We start from the raw sequence: 16,526 nt of genomic DNA on the forward strand, positions 1-16,526 counted from the left end.
AGGAAGCTCCGGACAGGGGGATTTGGGGAGGGATTTGGGGAGCGGGTTGGGGTTGGGAAAATCCCATCCGCGGGGATTGGGGAGGGATTTGGGGTTGGGAAAATCCCATCCGCGGGGATTGGGGAGGGATTTGGGGTTGGAATCCCATCCGCGGGGATTGGGGAGGGATTTGGGGCGAGGCCGCGGCTGCCGGGGAAGGGGGAGCTGCGGGAAGCTCGGCCCCGAGCCAGGAAAAGCCGGGAAAAGGGAATTGGTCACGCCTGGATTGGCCGGCAGCTCCCGGCGGGAGCTCCACGGGCTGCGGGGTGGAACCGGGAAAAGACAAAAATAACCCTGGAAAGGGGAAAGGAGAATCCCTAAAAATAACACCCGAAAAGGGGGGGGGGGAAATCCCTAAAAAAAACCCCCAAAAAAGGGGGGGAAAAAGCCCTAAAACCCCCCCAAAAAACAAAAAAAGGGGGGGAAAAAGCCCTAAAAAACCTCAAAATAACCCCAAAAAATTCCCTAAAATAACCCCAAAAGGGGGGAAAATCCCTTAAAAAAACCCCAGAAAGGAGAAAAAAAAAACCTATAAAAAAACCCCAAAAGGGGAAAAAAATCCTAAAAACAACCCCAAAAAGGGGAGAAAAATTCCCTAAAAAAAAACCCCAAAAAGGGGGGGAAATCCCTAAAATAACCCCAAAAAGGGGGGGAAAATCCCTTAAAAAAACCCCCAGAAACAGGGAAAAAAACCCTAAAATCCAGGCTGAGTTTTGGGGTGACGCAGGGGGATCCCAAAAGGGGGGGGGGGTCTCATTTTTGGGGGATCAGGGGCACCCCTAAAAGAATGGGGTGCTGTGGGGTGCGGGTGTCATTGCCCCCTTTCTCTGCACCGCCCCCCGCCCCCGGGAACCCCAAAAGGAGCCCAAAACGAACCCCAAAAGGAGCCCCCCAGCACCCCAAAAGGAGCGCCCCAGAACCCCAAAAAAGGAGCCTCCGGCACCCCAAAAGGAGCTCCAGCACCCCAAAAAAGGAACCCCCCAGAACCCCAAAATGAACCCCCCAGAAACCCCAAAAAGGAACCTCCAGCACCCCAAAAGGAGCGCCCCAGAACCCCAAAAAAGGAACCCCCCAGAACCCCAAAATGAACCCCCCAGAAACCCCAAAAAGGAACCTCCAGCACCCCAAAAGGAGCCCCAGGACCCCAAAATGACTCCCCCAGGACCCCAAAACGAACCCACACCGCCCCAAAAGGAGCCCCAGCACCCCAAAAAGGAACCTCCGGCACCCCAAAATGAACCCACACCGGGACCCCTAAAACGAGCACCCCAAAATGAGCTCACCCAGCACCCCAAAATGAGCCCCAGCACCCCAAAACGAGCCCCCCAGGACCCCAAAAGGAGCCCCAGGATCCCAAAAAAGGAACCTCCGGCGCCCCAAAATGAGCCCACACCGCCCCAAAAGGAGCCCCCCGGGACCCCTAAAACGAGCACCCCAAAATGAGCCCACACCACCCCAAAATGAGCCCCAGCACCCCAAAATGACTCCCCCAGGACCCAAAACGAACCCACACCGCCCCAAAATGAGCCCCAGCACCCCAAAAAGGAACCTCCGGCGCCCCAAAATGAACCCACACCGGGACCCCTAAAACGAGCACCCCAAAATGAGCCCACCCAGCACCCCAAAACGAGCCCCCCAGGACCCCAAAAGGAGCCCCAGGATCCCAAAAAGGAACCCAAAATGAACCCACACCGCCCCAAAAGGAGCCCCCCGGGACCCCAAAAACGAGCACCCCAAAATGAGCTCACCCAGCACCCCAAAATGAGCCCCCCATGATCCCAAAAAGGAACTCCCAGCACCCCAAAAGGAGCCGCGCTGCACCCCTAAAACGAAACCCCAAAATGAACCCCCAAAAGGAGCCCCAAAAAGGAACCTCCAGCACCCCAAAATGAACCCACACCGCCCTAAAAGGAGCCCCCCGGGACCCCTGAAACGAGCACCCCAAAACGAGCTCACCCAGCACCCCTAAACCGAAAGTCCCCAGCACCCCAAAAAGAACCCCCCAGGACCCAAAACGAACCCCCCAGGACCCCAAAAGGAGCCCCCGGGGACCCCTAAAACGAGCACCCCAAAACGAGCCCCCAGCACCCCAAAATGAGCTCCAGGACCCCTAAAACGACCCCCACAGCACCCCAAAAGGAGCCCCCCAGGACCCCAAAAAGGAACCTCCGGCACCCCAAAATGAACCCACACCGGGACCCCTAAAACGAGCACCCCAAAATGAGCCCACCCAGCACCCCAAAATGAGCCCCAGCACCCCAAAACGAGCCCCCCAGGACCCCAAAAGGAGCCCCAAGACCCCAAAAGGAGCCCCCCGCAGTGAGGGAGTCCCACCCGCACCCCAAAACCCTCCCAGTACAGACCAGTGTGCCTGGAGGGGGGGTCCCTACAGGGATTTAGGGGGTCCCTACACAGTTTTGGGGTTCCCCCCCCCCGGTTTTGGGGTCTCTGTAGGGTTTTGAGGCCTCCCTGCACAATTTTTTGGGGGGGGTTTCCCTTTGTGTTTTGGGGTTTTCTTCACTTTGGGGGCTCCCTGTAGAGTTTTGGGGAGATTCTCGACACAATTCAGGCCTCCCCACACAGTTCTGGGGTCCCACGGTCGTTTTTGGGGTCCCCCCCTCGCTTTTGGGGTCCCCCCGTCGTTTTTGGGGGTCCCCCCCCCCCTCGCTTTTGGGGTGATCCCATTTCGCTCCGCCCGGCCTGTGGCGAGTCCTCCACTCCTGCAGGGGGCGCTGTCACGGGCGGGAACCGCCCCGCCCCCCAGCGTCTCGTTGGTTCCGGCGCCGCGTGTTCCCGGCAGCAGCGCCGGGCCCGGGAGCGGGAGCGGCACCGGGAACAGCTCCGGGAGCGGCCCCGGCCCGGTCCGGCCCCGCCATGTGGTTCATGTACGTGCTCAGCTGGCTGTCCCTGCTCGTGCAGGTGGCTTTCGTCACCCTGGCCATCGGTGAGAGTGCCCCGCCGGTTCCGGGAGCCTCGCGAGGGGGTTGGGCCGTGGGGTTGGGCCGGGGTGTGTCGCGATATATCGGGGGGGGGGGAGGGGAGGGGTGAGGGCGCGGGGGGAGGCGCGGGGGTTGTAGGGATTGTGAGGGTGCCTGGGTGTTCCTGAGGGCTCAGAGTGTCCCCGGGATTTGGGGTGCCTGGGTGTTCCTGAGGGCTCAGAGTGACCCCAGGATTTGGGGTGCCTGGGTGTTCCTGAGGGCTCAGAATGTCCCCAGGATTTGGGGTGCCTGGGTGTTCCTGAGGGCTCAGAATGTCCCCAGGATTTGGGGTGCCTGGGTGTTCCTGAGGGCTCAGAGTGTCCCCAGGATTTGGGGTCCCTGGGTGTTCCTGAGGGTTCAGAGTGTCCCCAGGATTTGGGGTGCCTGGGTGTTCCTGAGGGTTCAGAATGTCCCCAGGATTTGGGGTGCCTGGGTGTTCCTGAGGGCTCAGAGTGTCCCCAGGATTTGGGGTCCCTGGGTGTTCCTGAGGGTTCAGAATGTCCCCAGGATTTGGGGTGCCTGGGTGTTCCTGAGGGTTCAGAGTGTCCCCGGGATTTGGGGTGCCTGGGTGTTCCTGAGGGTTCAGAATGTCCCCAGGATTTGGGGTGCCTGGGTGTTCCTGAGGGCTCAGAATGTCCCCAGGATTTGGGGTCCCTGGGTGTTCCTGAGGGTTCAGAATGTCCCCAGGATTTGGGGTCCCTGGGTGTTCCTGAGGGTTCAGAATGTCCCGAGGATTTGGGGTGCCTGGGTGTTCCTGAGGGCTCAGAGTGACCCCAGGATTTGGGGTCCCTGGGTGTTCCTGAGGGCTCAGAATGTCCCCAGGATTTGGGGTGCCTGGGTGTTCCTGAGGGTTCAGAATGTCCCCAGGATTTGGGGTGCCTGGGTGTTCCTGAGGGCTCAGAGTGTCCCCAGGATTGGGGTCCCTGGTGTTCCTGAGGGCTCAGAGTGTCCCCAGGATTTGGGGTGCCTGGGTGTTCCTGAGGGCTCAGAGTGTCCCCGGGATTTGGGGTGCCTGGGTGTTCCTGAGGGCTCAGAATGTCCCCAGGATTTGGGGTCCCTGGGTGTTCCTGAGGGCTCAGAGTGTCCCCAGGATTTGGGGTGCCTGGGTGTTCCTGAGGGCTCAGAGTGTCCCCGGGATTTGGGGTGCCTCGGTGTTCCTGAGGGCTCAGAGTGTCCCCGGGATTTGGGGTGCCTGGGTGTTCCTGAGGGCTCAGAGTGTCCCCAGGATTTGGGGTGCCTGGGTGTTCCTGAGGGCTCAGAGTGTCCCCGGGATTTGGGGTGCCTGGGTGTTCCTGAGGGCTCAGAGTGTCCCCGGGATTTGGGGTGCCTGGGTGTTCCTGAGGGCTCAGAGTGTCCCCAGGATTGGGGTGCCTGGGTGTTCCTGAGGGCTCAGAGTGACCCCAGGATTTGGGGTGCCTGGGTGTTCCTGAGGGCTCAGAGTGTCCCCGGGATTTGGGGTGCCTGGGTGTTCCTGAGGGCTCAGAGTGTCCCCGGGATTTGGGGTGCCTGGGTGTTCCTGAGGGCTCAGAATGTCCCCAGGATTTGGGGTGCCTGGGTGTTCCTGAGGGTTCAGAATGTCCCCAGGATTTGGGGTGCCTGGGTGTTCCTGAGGGCTCAGAGTGTCCCCAGGATTTGGGGTGCCTGGGTGTTCCTGAGGGCTCAGAATGTCCCCAGGATTTGGGGTGCCTGGGTGTTCCTGAGGGCTCAGAGTGTCCCCAGGATTTGGGGTCCCTGGGTGTTCCTGAGGGTTCAGAATGTCCCCAGGATTTGGGGTGCCTGGGTGTTCCTGAGGGTTCAGAGTGTCCCCAGGATTTGGGGTGCCTGGGTGTTCCTGAGGGCTCAGAGTGTCCCCGGGATTTGGGGTGCCTGGGTGTTCCTGAGGGCTCAGAATGTCCCAGGATTTGGGGTGCCTGGGTGTTCCTGAGGGCTCAGAGTGTCCCCAGGATTTGGGGTGCCTGGGTGTTCCTGAGGGTTCAGAATGTCCCCAGGATTTGGGGTGCCTGGGTGTTCCTGAGGGCTCAGAATGTCCCCGGGATTTGGGGTGCCTGGGTGTTCCTGAGGGCTCAGAATGTCCCCAGGATTTGGGGTGCCTGGGTGTTCCTGAGGGTTCAGAGTGTCCCCGGGATTTGGGGTGCCTGGGTGTTCCTGAGGGCTCAGAGTGTCCCCGGGATTTGGGGTGCCTGGGTGTTCCTGAGGGCTCAGAATGTCCCCAGGATTTGGGGTGCCTGGGTGTTCCTGAGGGCTCAGAGTGTCCCCAGGATTTGGGGTCCCTGGGTGTCCCCGAGCCCTCAGAATCCCCCATGGATTTGGGGTCCCTGGGTGTCCCTGAGCCCTCAGAACATCCCATGGATTTAAGGTCCCTGCATGTCCCCGAGCCCTCAGAGTGTCCCCAACATTTGGGGTCCCTGCATGTCCCCGAGCCCTCAGAATATCCCATGGATTGGGGGTCCCTGAGTGTCCCTGAGAACTCAAAGTGACCCTGAAATTTGGGGTCCCTGGGTGTCCCCAAGCCCTCAGTGTCCCCAAAGTTTGGGAGTCCCTGAATGCCCCTGAGGGCTCAGAGTGACGCTGAGATTTGGGGTCCCTGGGTGTCCCTAAGCCTGTGAAGTGTCCCCAAGATTGAGGGTCCGTGGGTGTCCCTGAGAACTCAAAGTGACCCTGAAATTTGGGGTCCTTGGGTGTCCCCAAGCCCATGAAATGTCCCCAAGATTGAGGGTCCTTGGGTGTTCCTGAGGGTCCAGAGTGTCCCCAACATTTGAGGTCCCTGAGTGTCCCCAAGCCCTCAGAATGTCCCATGGATTTGGGGTCCCTGGGTGTCCCCAAACCCTCAGAATGTCCCCAACATTTGAGGTCCTTGGGTGCCCCCAAGCCCTCAGAGTGTCCCCAAAGTTTGGGAGTCCCTGAATGCCCCTGAGGCCTCAGAGTGACGCTGAGATTTGGGGTCTCTGAGTGTCCCTAAGCCCTCAGAGTGTCCCCAAGATTTGGGGTCCCTGGGTGTCCCCGAGCCCTCAGAATGTCCCCAAGATTTGGGGTCCCTGGGTGTCCCCGAGCCCTCAGAATGTCCCCAAGATTTGGGGTCCCTGGGTGTCCCCGAGCCCTCAGAATGTCCCCATGGATTTGGGGTCTCTGAGTGTCCCCGAGCCCTCAGAATCCCCCATGGATTTGGGGTCCCTGGGTGTCCCCGAGCCCTCAGAGTGTCCCCAAGATTTGGGGTCTCTGAGTGTCCCCGAGCCCTCAGAATGTCCCCAAGATTTGGGGTCCCTGGGTGTCCCCGAGCCCTCAGAATCCCCCATGGATTTGGGGTCTCTGAGTGTCCCCGAGCCCTCAGAATGTCCCCAAGATTTGGGGTCCCTGCATGTCCCCAAACCCTCAGAATCCCCCATGGATTTGGGGTCCCTGGGTGTCCCCACCCCTTAAATCCCCTCAGGGATCTCCCATCCCTGAGCACCCCTAACCCTCGGTGTCCCTGGGTGCTCCCAGCTGTTGGAATTTGGGGTGTCCCCGAATGCCCCCCTGTGGGGCAGTGCCAGCGGTGCCAGCGGTGCCGGCGGTGCCAGCGGTGTCCCCTGTCCTGTCCCCACAGCGGCCGGGCTCTATTACCTGGCAGAGCTCATCGAGGAGTACACGGTGGTCACCAGGAGGATCATCAAATACATGATCTGGGTGAGTCCCGGGAATTCCGGCCGGGAATTCCCAACTGGGAATTCTTCCCGGCCCCATGGGGAAAGCAGAGCAGCCGTGACATGGAATGGGGGGGGGGGGGGTTGGATGATGGGATGGACCTTTGGGAATCTGCGGATTCCTGGGAAAAAGGGGAGGGTGGGGGAGGTGGTTGGTGGGGGTTCTGTCACCTGTTGCCAAGTTCTCAGAATGTCCCAGAAATTTGGGATGTTTGGGGGTTCCCAGAACATCCCAGAAATTTGGGACCTTTGGAGCTCAGAACATCCCAGAAATTTGGGACCTTTGGAGCTCAGAATGACCCAAAAATTTGGGATCTTTGGGGTTTCCCAAGGTCTCAGAATACCCCAGAGATCTGGGATCTTTGGGGCTCAGAAGATCCCGGAAATTTGGGATCTTTGGGGTTCAGAACATCCCAGAAATTTGGGATCTTTGGGGGTTCCCAAGGTCTCAGAACGTCCCAGAAATTTGGGACCTGTGGATCTCAGAACATCCCAGAAATTTGGGATCTTTGGGATCTCAGCACATCCCACAAATCCTCCAACCCTTGCTGCCTCCCAAGAACGAAGCTCCTCCCCCAACCCTCTCCGTCCATCCGCAATTCCTCGGCTTCCTCCCTCTTTTTCCCGCTGCTTTATTCCCAGTTTTCCTCGGCCGTGCTGGTGGGGCTGTACCTGTTCGAGCAATTCCCGGGATTTTTGGTGGGAATGGGACTCTTCACCAACCTCGTGTATTTCGGATTGCTCCAGACTTTCCCTTTCATCGTCCTCACCTCCTCCAACTTCATCCTGTCCTGCGGTGAGGGGGAAAAACTTGGGAACGGCTTTAGGGAAAGGGAGGAGGGAAGGGAAAAGTTTGGGAATTTTGTCAGTTCTGGGAAGGACTTGGAGCTTCGGGATGGGGTTTGGTGGTGGTGGGAGTTGGGAATGTCGGGATTTTTCGGGGAATTTTGGGCTTCTTGGGAAAGCTTCTGGAATTGCTGGTTGGGTTTGGGAGGGAGCTGAAGTTGTGCTTCACATTATGCCAAGGGCTTGGAATGTCCCGGAAATTTGGGATCTTTGGAGCTCAGAATGTCCCGGAAATTTGGGATTTTTGGGGCTTCCCAAGGACTCAGAATGTCCCGGAAATTTGGGATCTTTGGAGCTCAGAATGTCCCGGAAATTTGGGATCTTTGGGGCTTCCCAAGGACTCAGAATGTCCCGGAAATTTGGGATCTTTGGAGCTCAGAATGTCCCAGAAATTTGGGATCTTTGGATGTCCTGAAGGCTCAGAGAATTCCAGGGATTGGGGAGTCCTGATTGTCCCAGAAATTTGGGATCTTTGGGGCTTCCCAAGGGCTTGGAATGTCCCAGAAATTTGGGATCTTCGAGGGTCCCGAAGGCTCAGAGAATTCCAGGGGTTGGGGAGTCCTGATTGTCCCGGAAATTCGGGATCTTTGGAGCTCAGAATGTCCCGGAAATTTGGGATTTTTGGGGCTTCCCAAGGACTCAGAATGTCCCAGAAATTTGGGGTCTTTGGATGTCCCAAAGGCTCAGAGAATTCCAGGGATTGGGGAGTCCTGATTGTCCTGGAAATTTGGGATCTTTGGAGCTCAGAATGTCCCAGAAATTTGGGATCTTTGGAGCTCAGAATGTCCCGGAAATTTGGGATTTTTGGGGCTTCCCAAGGACTCAGAATGTCCCAGAAATTTGGGATCTTTGGAGCTCAGAATGTCCCGGAAATTTGGGATCTTTGGATGTCCTGAAGGCTCAGAGAATTCCAGGAGTTGGGAGTCCCTGATTGTCCCAGAAATTTGGGATCTTTGGGGCTTCCCAAGGGCTTGGAATGTCCCAGAAATTTGGGATCTTCGAGGGTCCTGAAGGTTCAGAGAATTCCAGGGATTGGGGAGTCCTGATTGTCCCGGAAATTTGGGATCTTTGGAGCTCAGAATGTCCCAGAAATTTGGGATCTTTGGGGCTTCCCAAGGGCTCAGAATGTCCCAGAAATTTGGGATCTTTGGAGCTCAGAATGTCCCAGAAATTTGGGATCTTCGGAGCTCAGAACATCCCAGAAATTTCAGATCCTTGAATATCCCAAAACCTCACCGAATTCCAAGACCTGAACATCCCAAACCCTCCGAAATTCCCAACAATTTTAGGATCTCGGAGTCTCCCAAACCTCCAAAAAAATCCCCCAAATCCCCAAAATCCAAGAATCCTCTCTTTGCACCGTTGAAATTCCCAGGAATTCCCAGTTTATGGGGAAGGGTGGGATTGGGATAGCTCCCAAAATTCGGGAATATCCCTTTGGAATGTGCTGATCCCGGTTTTTTTCCCCCTTTTCCAGTGCTGGTTGTGCTCAATCATTACCTGGCATTCCAATATTTTGCCGAGGAATTCTACCTCTTCTCCGAGGTGAGGAAAATTCGGGAAGCAGCTGATCCATGGATTTTTTGGGGGGTTTTTTTCCCATTTTTTTTTCCCCCAAGGATGTGAAAAAAATTCCAGGATTTTTTTTTTTTTGGGGGGGGTCTTTTATTTAAAATTGGAGGGGTTTGGGGGTGATTTTGGAATTCCTGGAGCTGCTGAGTTATCCCGGGAATTCTCATGGAATGTTAAGGTTGGGTTATTCCTTCAAAGGGGAAAATTTTGGGAAAATGGGAATGAATGGGTGGATCCCGAGGTTTTTTTTTTTTTGAGGGTTGAACCCTAAAATTGTTCCCTTTGGGAATTCTCAGTGCTGGTCAAAATTCCCATTCCCAGCGTGGCTCCTTGGAGGTGGAAATTCCAGGAAAATCTGGGAAAATCTGGGGCTTTTGGAGGGGTTTTTTGGGATTTTCCGGGAGTTTAAGGCAGGATTGGGAATTGGGAAGGGCTCGGAATTCGCTGGTTCCTGGAGGTTGGATCAGGGAGTGCAAGGGAATGGAGGGATTGGAATAAAATTGAAATAAAATTTAAATAAAATCCAAATAAAATTTAAACAAAATCCAAATAAAATTGAAATAAAATCTAAATAAAATTTAAATAAAATTTAAATAAAATCTAAATAAAATTTAAAATCCAAAAAAAAGCTAAATAAAATTTAAATAAATTTTAAATAAAATTAAATACATTTAAATAAGTGAAAATGAAAATAAAAGAATTTAAATCCAATTTTAAAAACAAATTTAAAGAAAGAGGGTAAATAAAAATACAAGAAAAGAAATTAAAATAAAATGAAGTCAATTAAAATAAAATAATTTAAATGAAAAAAATTGAAGAAAAATAAAGGAATAAAAATAAAATAAAAATCAAATAAAGAAAATAAAAGAAATTAAAATAAAATGAAAAAAAAATCAAACAATTAAAATAAATTAAAATAAAATAAATTAAAATAATTTAAATCAAATTTAAAAAAATCAAAGAAAAATAAAGTAAATTAAATTAAAAATAAAATAAAAAATCAAATAAAATCAATTAAAATAAAATAAATGAAATAAAATAATTTAAAGAAAATTTAAAAAAATTAAAGAAAAATAAAGTAAACTAAAATAAAAATCAAATAAAGTAAAAAATAAATAAAATAAAATAAAATAATTTAAATCAAATTTTAAAAAATCAAAGAAAAATAAAGTAAATTAAAATAAAAATCAAATAAAGATCAAATAAACAAAATAAAATAAATTAAAAGAAAATAATTTAAATTAAAATAAAAGTTAAAAAAAATTTAAAGTAAACTAAACTAAATTTTAATTAAAATTAAATTAAAATAAAATAAAATACATTTAACTGAAACTTAAAATAAATTAAAATTAAATTACATTAAAATAAATTAAATTAAATTAAAATCAAATCAAATAAATAAAATAAAATAAAAATAAAATAATTTAAATTAAAATTTTTAAATTTTAAAATAAAATAAAATAAAATGAATTTAAATAAAATCAAATAAATCAAATCAAATAAATTAAAATTAAGTGAAAGTAAATAATAAAAAAAATAAAATAAATTTAAGTGAAATGAAAATAAAGTAAAATAAATGAAATGAAAATAAAATAAATAAAAAATTAAAATAAAACAAATTCAGTTAAGTGAAAATAAAATGAAGGCAATGAAATTTTCAATTCAATTCAAATGAATTCAAAGAAAAGAAATCAAATTAAATCAAATTAAATTAAATTAAATTCAAATAAATTCAAATCAGTTCAAATAAATCCAATCCAATTAAATTATATTCAAATCAAATCACTACAAAACGAAACCCAAAGGAAATCAATCCAATGAACTCCGATCCAATCCCATCGTCCCCAGGATTCCCTTGGATCCATCCGGCCCTTCCGGAAAATTCGGGAAATCGGGAACAGCGGGAGCAGGGAGCATTTTGGGATGCCCGGCAGAGGCGCTGCCAGCGTTGTCCCGCAGCTCCAGCCCGGAGCTCCAGCCCGGAGCGTTATCCCGGAGCGTTATCCCGGAGCTTTATCCCGGAGCTTTATCCTGGAGCGTTGTCCCGCAGCTCCAGCCCGGAGCTCCATCCCGGAGCTTTATCCCGGAGCTTTATCCCGGAGCGTTATCCCGGAGCTTTATCCCGGAGCGTTGTTCCCGCAGCTCCAGCCCGGAGCTCCATCCCGGAGCTTTATCCCGGAGCTCCATCCTGGAGCTCCAGCCCAGAGCTTTATCCCGGAGCGTTATCCCGGAGCTCCATCCCAGAGCTCCATCCCGGAGCTTTATCCCGGAGCTCCATCCCGCAGCTCCAGCCCAGAGCTTTATCCCGGAGCTCCATCCCGGAGCTCCAGCCCGGAGCTCCAGCCCGGAGCTTTATCCCGGAGCGTTGTCCCGCAGCTTCCAGCCCGGAGCGTTATCCCGGAGCGTTATCCCGGAGCTCCATCCCGGAGCTCCATCCCAGAGCTCCAGCCCGGAGCTCCATCCCAGAGCTCCATCCCACAGCTCCATCCTGGAGCTTTATCCCAGAGCTCCATCCCAGAGCTCCATCCCAGAGCTCCATCCCGGAGCTCCATCCCAGAGCTCCATCCCAGAGCTTTATCCCGGAGCTCCATCCTGGAGCTCCATCCCAGAGCTTTATCCCAGAGCTCCATCCCAGAGCTCCATCCCGGAGCTCCAGCCCGGAGCTTTATCCCGGAGCTCCATCCCAGAGCTCCATCCCAGAGCTCCATCCCGGAGCTTTATCCCGGAGCGTTGTCCCGCAGCTCCAGCCCGCAGCTCCAGCCCGGAGCTTTATCCCGGAGCTCCATCCCAGAGCTCCAGCCCAGAGCTTTATCCCGGAGCTCCATCCCAGAGCTTTATCCCGGAGCGTTGTCCCGCAGCTCCAGCCCGGAGCGTTATCCCGGAGCTCCATCCCGGAGCTCCATCCCAGAGCTCCATCCCAGAGCTCCATCCCGGAGCGTTATCCCGGAGCTCCATCCCGGAGCTTTATCCCGGAGCTTTATCCCGGAGCTCCATCCCGGAGCTCCATCCCAGAGCTCCATCCCAGAGCTTTATCCCGGAGCTCCATCCCAGAGCTCCATCCCAGAGCTTTATCCCGGAGCTCCATCCCGGAGCTCCATCCCGCAGCATTATCCCAGAGCTCCAGCCCGGAGCGTTATCCCGGAGCTCCATCCCAGAGCTTCATCCCGGAGCTCCAGCCCGGAGCTCCATCCCAGAGCTCCATCCCGGAGCTTCATCCCGGAGCCTTTTCCCGGAGCTCCATCCCAGAGCGTTATCCCAGAGCGTTATCCCAGAGCGTTATCCCAGAGCGTTATCCCAGAGCTCCATCCCGCAGCTCCATCCCGGAGCTCCATCCCAGAGCTCCATCCCAGAGCTCCATCCCGCAGCTCCATCCCGGAGCTTTATCCCGCAGCTCCATCCCGGAGCGTTATCCCAGAGCGTTATCCCAGAGCGTTATCCCAGAGCGTTATCCCAGAGTTCCATCCCGCAGCTCCATCCCGGAGCGTTATCCCGGAGCTCCATCCCGCAGCTCCATCCCGGATTCCTGCGGGAATGCCCAGGGCCTGTGCTGGGATGGGGATCGGGGAATTCCGGGAATCTCTTCCCGCAGGTCCTGGCCTATTTCACCTTCTGCCTGTGGCTCATCCCCTTCGCCTTCTTCGTGTCGCTGTCGGCCGGGGAGAACGTCCTGCCCTGCACCGTGCAGCCGGGAGGTGGGAACGGGATCGGGATTGGGAATGGGAATGGGAATGGGAACGGGATCGGGATTGGGATTGGGAATGGGAACGGGAATGGGATCGGGATTGGGAATGGGATTGGGAATGGGAATGGGAACGGGATCGGGATCGGGATCGGGATTGGGAATGGGAATGGGATCGGGATCGGGATTGGGAATGGGAATGGGAATGGGATCGGGATCGGGATCGGGATTGGGAATGGGAATGGGATCGGGATCGGGATTGGGAATGGGATTGGGAATGGGAATGGGATCGGGGAGAACGTCCTGCCCTGCACCGTGCAGCCGGGAGGTGGGAACGGGATCGGGAACGGGATTGGGAATGGGATTGGGATCGGGAAAGGGAATGGCCGGGAAAGGAGCTGAAGTTCAGCTGGTTCCGATCCCGCTCCGAATGTCCCAGAAAATTGGGGTCCCTGAACCCTCAGAGAATCCCAGAAATTCCGGATCCCAAAGGCTCAGGGAATCCCAGAAATCTGGGATCCTTGGGGCTTCCCAAGGGTTCAGAATGTGCCAGGAATTTGGGATCCCAGGGCGTTCCTGAGCCCTTGGAGAATCCCAGGAATTTGGGATCTTTGGGGCTTCCCAAGGGCTTCCAAAGTCCCAGAAATTTGGGATCCTTGGAGCTCCAATCGTCCCAGAAATTTGGGATTCCTGGAGCTTCCCAAGGGCTCTGAATGTCCCAGAAATTTGGGATCCTTGGGGCTCTGAATGTCCCAGGAAATTTGGATCTTTGGGGCTTCCCAAGGGCTCTGAAAGTCCCAGAAATTTGGGATTCTTGGAGCTCCAACCATCCCAGAAATTCGGGATCCTCCTCTCCCTGTTGGAGCCCCGATCCCGGCTCTCCCCTCCTCCATTCCCAGCTCCGGGAATTCCATCCCCTTCTCCTTGGGCCTCAGAATATCCCAGAAATTCGGGATCCCTGAACCCTCAGAGAATCCCAGAAATTCCGGATCCCAAAGGCTCAGGGAATCGCAGAAATTTGGGATCTTTGGGGCTTCCCAAGGGCTCGGAATGTCCCAGAAATTTGGGATCTTTGGGTGGCCCTGAGCCTTCGGAGAATCCCAGAAATTCAGGATTCCTGGAGCTTCCCAAGGGCTCTGAACATCCCAGAAATCTGGGATCCCTGAACCCTCGGAGAATCCCAGAAATTCAGGATCCCAAGGGCTCAGGGAATCCCAGAAATTCAGGATCCCAAATTTGGGATTCCTGGAGCTTCCCAAGGGCTCCGAAAGTCCCAGAAATTTGGGATCCTTGGAGCTCCGAACGTCCCAGAAATTTGGGATTCCTGGAGCTTCCCAAGGGCTCCGAATGTCCCAGAAATTCGGGATCCTCGGGGCTCCGAATATCCCAGGAAATTTGAATCTTTGGGGCTTCCCAAGGGCTCCGAAAGTCCCAGAAATTCGGGATCCTCCTCTCCCCGTTGGAGCCCCGCTCCCGTCTCTCCCCTCCTCCATTCCCAACTCCGGGAATTCCATCCCCTTCTCCCTCTTTTCCCGCAGACGACGTCGTCTCCAACTATTTCACCAAGGGGAAAAGAGGGAAGCGCTCCGGGATTCTCCTGGTTTTCTCCTTCCTCAAGGAAGCCGTCCTTCCCAGCCGCCAGAAGATCTTCTGAAATCCGGGAATATCCGGCGCCTGCGCATCCCAGCGTATCCCAACGATCCCAAACTCGCCGGGAATTCCGTTCTTCCCGGGAATTCCTCGGGAATGCACGAACTGCGATGCACCCGGACGAGGCCCCACAACCGCGGGGAGTTTTTTTCCTGGGAATGTTTCCATGGAAAAGAGCGGGATTGGGATGAGCCCGAGGAGGGGATTGCCGGGAATCCCGGCACTTTGGGGGATTTTCCGGGGTTTTTTTTTGGGAGGTTTTTGTTTTTTTTTTTTTTTTTTTCCTGGAGCTGCTCCCTCGGGATGGATGGAAAAGCTCTCCGGGCTTTTCCCGAGGTTTCTGCGGAGCTGGGAATTAATAAAAAAAACCGGGAAAAATCGGAATGGATCCGGAAGATTCCGGTTGGGATGGAGCTGAGCCTTCATCCCGCTTTTCCCGAGGGAAAGGACTTGGAATGATCCCGAAATAGCCGGATTTGGCCGGTTGGAATGCTGGAAATTCCTGCTTTTCCCGGTAAAACCGTGGGAATGCGTTCACGGCAAGGGATTTTCCCTGGGAATCTCAGCGTTCCTGGGCGTTCCCAGAATTCCCAGATTTTTCCAGGGCTCCCTCTTTTTCCAAGAGGGAATAAAAAGTTGGATCAGCCTGCGAGGGGAGAGGGGGGAACTGCTTGGAATTCCCAGATTTTTCCAGGGTTTTTGTCTCCTTTTCCAAAGGGTGAAATCCTCCGATCCTAAAATTCCCGGTTTTCCCTTCATTTCCACCACCGGGATCAAACATTCCCAACCCAGCCAACCTCGGGAATTCCTGGGATCCGGAGGCGCCAGGAAAGCTGGGAAAGGAAAAATTCCTGGAGAAATTCCGGGTGGGAAAAGGTCCAAGTGGGACAATTCCCATTATCCCGGATTTCTCCAATCCCAACCTTCCAGCTGGAATTTCCTGGAATTTTTTAAGGGAGGGGGGAAAAAAAAAACCCCAAAATCCCTTTGGAAAAGCTGCTCCTTATTCCAGGAGCTGGAAAATTCCCTCTGGAAAACTCCTGGGAGATGGGAAGGAGGAAAAGCAGGAATTCCTGATCCCTTCCATCCCGATTTTCCCGGGATTCCTTGGGCTCGGGATTCCCATTCCTGCCATTCCCTGATTGGGTAATCCCGGGAATATCGAACCGGGGAAAAAAAGGCTGGAAAAGCCCCCCCGGGAATCCCCATTCCCGTTTCCTTGGGAATGCCGGGAAAAGCCGGATTGGGAGAAATCCGAGGGAGAAAAAAACCCCCAATTCCCGCCTTTTCCAGCCTCTTTTCCCAAATTTTCCCGGCTGCTCCAGGCAGGGATGCGGCTTCTCCTTCCCGCATTTCCTGCTGGAGATTCCAGAGGGAAGAGGAGGAGGAGGAATGTGGGGAAATTTGGGAAAATCGCTGCCCGGCTTTCAATATTCCCGTTTTTCCCAGGAGGAGGAGGAGGAGGGAAAAAAAAAACCCCTCGGGATGAATCCAAGGGATTTGTCCCGGCTTTTCCCAGGGAATGGGGAGGGCGGGAAGGGGCTCGGGATTCCCGGGAAAGGAGCGGAGCTCGCCTTGGAATGGCGGGAATGATCCCGGCTGCTCCCGGATCCGAGGGAATAAAGGATTTTATTGGGAAGTTGTGGGAAAGGAGGAGCGGCCGGAGGCTCGGGGGGGTTGGGAAGGAATTCCCGGCTGGGAATGGGGGTGGGGAATCCTGGGAAAGGAGGACGGGAAAATCCCGGGAATGTGGATGGGAAATCCCGGGAATGAGGGCGGGAAACTCTGGGAAAAGGGGATGGAAAATCCTGGGAAAGGAGGACGGGAAACTCTGGGAAAAGAGGGCAGGAAATCTTAGGAAAAGGGGAAGGAAAATCCTGGGAAAGGAGGGTGGGAAATCCTGGGAATGCAGATGGGAAATTCCGGGAATGAGGGCGGGAAACTCTGGGAAAAGAGGACGGGAAACTCTGGAAAAAGGGGATGGAAAATCCTGGGAAAAGGGGAGGGAAAATCTTGGGAAAGGAGGGCGGGAAATCCCGGGAATGAGGGTGGGAAAATCCCGGGAAAAGAGGACGGGAAACT

At 53.3% G+C, this 16,526-nt stretch overlaps 1 protein-coding gene across 1 annotated transcript; it reads left to right on the forward strand.

Moving 5' to 3' along the window:
- The first annotated feature begins 2,797 nt into the window (after positions 1-2,797).
- TEX261 (testis expressed 261) lies at positions 2,798-14,826 on the forward strand. The gene is made up of 6 exons (XM_039551265.1): positions 2,798-2,983; positions 6,601-6,680; positions 7,340-7,493; positions 9,021-9,088; positions 12,705-12,807; positions 14,333-14,826. The coding sequence occupies exons 1-6, from the start codon at positions 2,914-2,916 to the stop codon at positions 14,446-14,448; spliced, it is 591 nt and encodes a 196-aa protein (XP_039407199.1). The 5' UTR covers positions 2,798-2,913; the 3' UTR covers positions 14,449-14,826.
- Positions 14,827-16,526: the final 1,700 nt, after the last annotated feature.

The sequence above is a fragment of the Corvus cornix genome, chromosome 4 (genome assembly GCF_000738735.6).
Source record: "Corvus cornix cornix isolate S_Up_H32 chromosome 4, ASM73873v5, whole genome shotgun sequence".
Taxonomy (NCBI): domain Eukaryota; kingdom Metazoa; phylum Chordata; class Aves; order Passeriformes; family Corvidae; genus Corvus; species Corvus cornix.

Bases quoted from the DNA above. Each gene is read 5' to 3' on its own strand.
- TEX261 (XM_039551265.1), top strand. From the start codon at position 2,914: ATGTGGTTCATGTACGTGCTCAGCTGGCTGTCCCTGCTCGTGCAGGTG. The intron at 6,681-7,339 runs GTGAGTCCCGGG...CTTTATTCCCAG, and splicing joins TCATCAAATACATGATCTGG to TTTTCCTCGGCCGTGCTGGT. The intron at 9,089-12,704 runs GTGAGGAAAATT...CTCTTCCCGCAG, and splicing joins AATTCTACCTCTTCTCCGAG to GTCCTGGCCTATTTCACCTT.